The sequence below is a fragment of the Etheostoma spectabile genome, chromosome 13, assembly GCF_008692095.1.
Source record: "Etheostoma spectabile isolate EspeVRDwgs_2016 chromosome 13, UIUC_Espe_1.0, whole genome shotgun sequence".
NCBI lineage: Eukaryota > Metazoa > Chordata > Actinopteri > Perciformes > Percidae > Etheostoma > Etheostoma spectabile.
In genome coordinates, this window is record NC_045745.1 from 2,215,162 (window position 1) to 2,221,592 (window position 6,431).

Below are 6,431 nucleotides of genomic sequence, written 5' to 3' on the forward strand. Positions count from 1 at the left end.
CCCCCCCCCCCCAGGGAGTCACCATCTCTAAAAAAAAACACTCTTAACAAACTGCTCCAAACAGCTCGATTGTAGTCCAGCCTTTACTTCTGCCTGCTAGCGTGGCCCACCCTCATACTCTGCTTCTGACTGGCTAGTAGTCCTTACCTTGCTACTGAGCATGTGCGACTCCCAACACAGATGGAACGGAAGTGAGATGTCTCACTCTGTAGCTAAAACAGAGAGCTCAACACACAGGGTGAAAAGAGGAGCTGAAACAATGTGCAGTACAACTAAAATAAGGTGTTTTTTGAAAATTAAACCATGTAAACCACCACTAACTACAATTATTTACCTGAAAATGAGCACAATGTGGGTGCTTTAAAGGGATTATTAAACTGCTGGAGTGCCACTTAAAACATTTTATGAGACGATCATTTTACACACTGATTTAGAGGAGATGAGCCCACAAGTACAAATACACCCCTTACATGACTGCTCCTTTTTTACCGTCCCTTTCACTTCCACTGCCTTTCTCTCTATACACAATGGCCTTCCCCCTGTCCTGTATTCTGTTCATACGATGAACAGAATTGTGTTGAGTGGTTTGGTTCGAGTCACTTTTTTCCCCAATAACACAGCTCTTCTTGAACCAAGCAGCAACTTTCAGGTTTGAACAGTGAAGCCAACGCAGAAGGTCCTTAAACCTACTTTCTATTTAATTTCCAGCAGGGGGGTGACTCCACTGGCTCCAAAAAGACGGCTTTTTGTCCAAAAGTCTGGTGGAGTCTGTGGTTCTAATCCAAAAGCATTGGATTAGAACCACAGACTCCACCTTTCAATGCATGTGGAAAAGTGAAAACATTGTGTATTAAGTTATATCTGCAAATATACCACGTCCGGTGTATTTATCTAAGAAGTAATTTCACTGCTCATCACCAAAAGGACTGTGTTAACACAGAAGCTCACCACAGTTCAGCATTATGGGACATTCTTATTAGTGATTAAGGTGAAAAGATGAATATCAATCTCATGACTGCGTGTTAAGTACAGAGCTGAAATCAGCCTAGATTAGCATGAACACACGATGCAGGTGTCATAGCTAGCATGGCTTTGTCCAATGGAATTCCCATGAATTCAAATGTTGGATCATGTTTGATTACACACAAACAGAACGGCAAATATCTAATGGCTGCAATGTGATAACAGGACTAAACAGTCATTGTACCTACATATATGGATGTGGCCTTTCACAACTGTGGGCCGCATTTCTCCAGCATTGTTCAATTAGGGGCCAATGGAGTTCTACAGGTGTCCTGTATGGGACCCTCTTACTTTCAATGTCTTTGATTTAACTTGTATTTACATTCATTACAGAGTAACATGTATTTAAGGGTATAATAAGGGTTGCATCTGAGTGTCAGTGTATTTCTACTCAACTTATGGTACTTTAAAGCCATTTGGGGGAAAAATGACTTGAATGTATGTTCTGTGTTGCACTACGAGACAAGATGGAATTTCATCAAGGTTGAGTTTAACTGCTTTTGTTCTATTATAAACATGTTGACAGCATGTCATTTCTGTTAGACTACCTGTTTGGGTTTCTCATGGCGCAAACCTGTACCAGTCAGTGTCACGAGGTGGGGCTTGGACCCAAGTGCAGCGACGCGAGAGGCAGCAATTAGAAAAAATGAAAATGTAATGAGAATACGAAGAGACGTACAAACTTGTACCCAAAATACAAGAGAAGACAAATGACAATAACCCAACCACAGACACAGACAGCACAGAGAACACACAAGTAAATGAGGGGCAGGTGACACAAGGGCTGGGGAACAGGTGAAAGACATCAGACCATAAAACAGGATAGAGAGGACAGGAAGTGAAACAAGACAAGACAGAAAAACACAGACTTCAAAATAAAACAGGAAATAGAACAGAATCACAAAACATGAAACCATCTCAACACAGAAACTTGACATAGGGACGAGACGTGACAGTCAGCAGCCATGGAATTCAAACTGTATTAGAATTCAAGGGCTACTTGTTTCATTTAAATTGAATTATTTTATGTTTCTGTGTGTCTGACTTTAAATTATACAAGGTCATGTTAATTGATATTTACCAAAGCCTTGTAATGATATTGTTATTTACAGTCAGTACTACACTGAGGGTTTTTCTGCATCAAGTACTTTCATTTTTAATACTTGATATCACTTACATACTTTTACTTAAGTCAAACTTTCAATGCAGGACTTTTACTTGTAACAGAGTATTTTTTACAGTGTTATATTAGTACTTTTATTGAAGTAACATATCTGAATACGTTGCTAACATGTAGAACTATATATTCATTCCTCATATTGCCTTCATGCTGTACAAATGTGTGCTTGTACATTGTCTTCCTATTTTTGCAGTGTAGTTTGCAGTACTTTCACCACACCACACAACCAATACTACAACAAGTCCTCTTCTACTGTGCATGCTTAAAATGGTTTTACATTAATTAACATACCCAAAATTGAATGCACAGATCCCAGCTCTCATAGAGGCACTCCAATCAAGCAGCTTATAAAGGTACATTAGCATTATTAACATTCATATATTCTCTCTAGAAGACAACAAAAGAGCTGGATAGAACCAGCGACGTTGAACGTTACATAATAACCGTTATTACTGCTAACATTTCTGCTTCCTGTGTATTTGTTTCCTGTGTGTGTCTGGCTCAGGGAAGGAAGAGGAGGAAAGTGGAGATCCAGAAAGACCATATGGAAGTGGAAGAGGGGCGGATTTGGACCGAGACACCCAACCCCCCTCCTCCACCACCACCACCCTGAGCTGCTCCAAACATGGCTGCTCACATCAAAGGCAGCCCTGTATCTCAGAGGAGATGCTGAAGACTTTACAGCAACTCGCCTCAGGCCTGATCATGGAGGCTCGTACCTCCCCCCTACTCCCCACTCCCCCCTCCCCAACAGCGCCGCGGCAACCTGGGAAGCCCGGAAACCCGGGCCCAACACCGTCTGCAGTGTCATGGTTACAGGACGGTGCAGGGCAGCAGGCTTCTCATTCCACTCAACTCATTTAGAAAGTTGTAGGTTTGCTGCCTACAGCGGCTCGATTAAAAATGCCTGTATTTTGAATAATTTACTTCATAAATAGATAATACAAGCTCATTATAGGGGTGCATCAATATTCTAGTGATAAGCTGAGAGAGCACAGAGGTGTTTTTTTTTCTACACTTCTTTACTGGTGTTTTGGGTCTCACCCGGCAGTGATTTTTCTTGCTTATTTTCAACACCTAACAAGGTGATGCCTTCCAGGGCTCCGACATCGTTAATAAAAGAATACTTGGAACAAATGTCTATAGGTGATCGTGATCTCTAAACATCCAAAAATATATAAATAAGGGTGACAAAAGATGAAAAAAGGGCAAAAAGTGTACAGAGTGTGACAGTTGTCAGGCAATATTTCACAATGTTTCTATTAAAGGTCCCATGGCATGAAAATGTAACTTTATGAGTTTTTTTTAAACATAGATATGCATTCCCCCAGCCTGGCTAGAAATGGTGATAGGTGTAAACCGAGCCCTGGGTATCCTTCTCCGCCTTTGGGAAAATGAAACCAGAGATGGTCTGATGTGGAATCTTGCCCTTTATGAGGTCATAAGGGACAAGGTTACCTCCCCTGTCTCTGCTTCGCCCACCCAGAGAATTTGGCCCACCAAAAGAGAAAGAGAAAGGATGCGTACATCCCACCTGGGCATATCAAGGACTGCCCCCGTGATTACTTTGTTTTTCTTAGTGCCAGCGTTCACATGTTTGGGATGTGTGTTCTTCTTCTTCTGTTAAATTGGCGTCTGGCATAACAATATGTTGCATGACTGCCACCAGCTGTTGGGTGTAGCTTAGAGCTACTAAGATCAAGATCAACTTTATTGTCCCCTGAGGGAAATTTGTCTTGGGCATCAGTGCTACATAAGGCTGCGGTAAACATCAATACTAATAAATACTAAAGAGACTTTAGATACAGTATTAGGGGACCACTAAGGTCTATATAAAAGAGACTCCAGATACAGAATTACGGGACCACTAAGGCCTATGTAAAAGAGACTTCAGATACAGTATTAGGGACCACTAAGGTCTATATAAAAGAGACTTCAGATACAGAATTAGGGGACCACTAAGGTCTATATAAAAGAGACTTCAGATACAGAATTACGGGACCACTAAGGTCTATATAAAAGAGACTTCAGATACAGTATTACGGGACCACTAGCCTATATAAAAGAGACTTCAGATAAAGAATTAGGGACCACTAAGGTCTATATAAAAGAGACATCAGATACAGTATTAGGGGACCACTAAGGTCTATATTATAGACACTTCATATACAGTATTGGGGGACCACTGAGGCCTATATAAAAGAGACTCCAGATACAGTTTTAGGGACCACTAAGGTCTATATAAAAGAGACTCCAGATACATAGTATTAGGGGACCACTAAGGCCTATATAAAAGCATCCAAAAAGCAGTTAACCATAAGACTGTGCACTAAAATGTTTGTTAATTTCTTAAAAGAATTGCCACCAATAAACAAAGACAGTATTTGACTGGACCTAGACCAAGAAGTAGTTGGCAAACTAGTAGTTCAATTCCAAAATATAGCTCTACCTCTTAGAGAGTGATGCTTACCTTTGAAAATGGCCGTTGGCGTGAAAGAGAAATACTTTTTTTAATTTACATATTAAGTCTGGAACCTTACACTAAACAACTTGCCTGATGAACATTTTTTGGTTTAAATGTGGTTTTTTTGGACCGGGAAGAATTTATTCATTTATGCATTTATTCATTATCTCCCTAACAACGACATTAGGGTGTGGAGTAATAACAGAGGCTATCCCATGTGCAGTAGTCAGAGAAACAGCCTGACTGTTGCCAGTATATCACATGCTTACATTAAAGTCAATTTCTTAAATTCAAAGAAAAGGAAATGGAGGGTGCTTCTGCTTGCCTTTTATGAGTGAAAGCAATAACTGAAGATGCTCTTTGCTTTATGTACAACACTACGTGATTATTGAAGTAGGCCCCTTTCAAGTGCAATTTTCAAAAGCTTTTAAGTCATGGTTAGTTTAAAAAAAACATATTAGAAACACCTCTAGTGCTTGTGGCCTTTAGAATCCAGTAGCACATCAAGTCAACTTAGTAAAATCTCTAAAAGATAGCATGGGGCTACAGAGCAAATACATTATCATTATTTCAAAAGGAAAAATAAGTAAAGGGAAATTCCAGGGCAGAATGGTGCACTTTGCCAAAAGCAGTTTGACAAATATCCACATATACTTAGTAAAAAGCTCAGTTATTACTAGTTGCAAAAACAAAATGGTGTTCGTCCATCATTCGCCCATGAAGACGAATAAACATGTGAACCTCTCATCGGCGATTGAACCAACCTGTAAACGGCCCTCTTGTCGGACTCAAGCTGGGCCTGGGGGTCAAGGGTCACGCTGACAGAGGCATTTCCTGCTGCAGAGGCTGCTGGGATATGGACCTGTGGGGTCTTGGTGTTCTGCTGAGTGGTGCCCGTCATCTGGGGACACATGAAACAATAACAAAAGATGTCATGTTTACCATGTTCCCTAGCTTAGTTAGTATGCTAATATTAGCTTCATAGCACTAAACGCAAAGTACAGCTGAGGCTGATGGGAATGCAAATGTGTGTTTTGTATTATGATGAAGGAATGCCCAATCCAACTCTGCTTCTGACTGGTTATTACTTGTTGCCTCTATTGGTTTGATTAGGTTAAGGCATCAGGAGTAAGATTGGTAGGGTATTCCAAGAATTAAAGGGTAAGCCAATCAGAGGCAGAGTAAGGCAGGGTAGCGTGTGAAATTCCTTCACCATCCTAGGAAAATTAAATTTGCAATGGGGAAGCCATTAGTTTTGCAGGTATTTGATCATAATTCATAGAATTAGACACTGGGGCACCATGAATGGCCAGCCATCTCACAGTTAGTCAGTCAGGAACGATATAATTGGCCGACGTTACTACTATCATGAAAAAATAAAGTCATACAAAAAATCAAGAAAGAACATACCTGAATGTCTTTGTTAATGTATTCATGTATACATGTTTATATACTTGAATTTATGTATTTCTCTGAATGATTTTTATAGGCGACCCGAAGACATTTGATAAATTTTGCAAAGTTTGTGGTGTCGTGTAATGTGGGATGGGCCAAATGTTTGGCATGACACAGAAATAAAAAAATAAAAAACTGTGCTCATGTCTGTTAAAATAATCTCATTTGAATGCAAAATACCAATCTCTTAATGAGATTCAGCATGGTTTTATTTCTGCAGATGCTTATGCCGTTGATGGTAAAAAAACTGGACTCAGCAATCGGATTCAGTCACTTAAACCTGAAACCTAAACATGAAAATGAAATAGC

At 40.1% G+C, this 6,431-nt stretch overlaps 1 protein-coding gene across 1 annotated transcript in view; it reads right to left on the minus strand.

The window, feature by feature from the left end:
- LOC116700554 (pbx/knotted 1 homeobox 2) overlaps positions 1-6,431 on the minus strand; it is a 127,262-nt gene that overhangs the window by 32,677 nt on the left and 88,154 nt on the right. Inside the window, exon 4 of the mRNA XM_032533844.1 lies at positions 5,432-5,568. Coding sequence (XP_032389735.1) covers positions 5,432-5,568 — 137 coding nt within the window. The remainder of the gene's footprint in view (positions 1-5,431; positions 5,569-6,431) is intronic.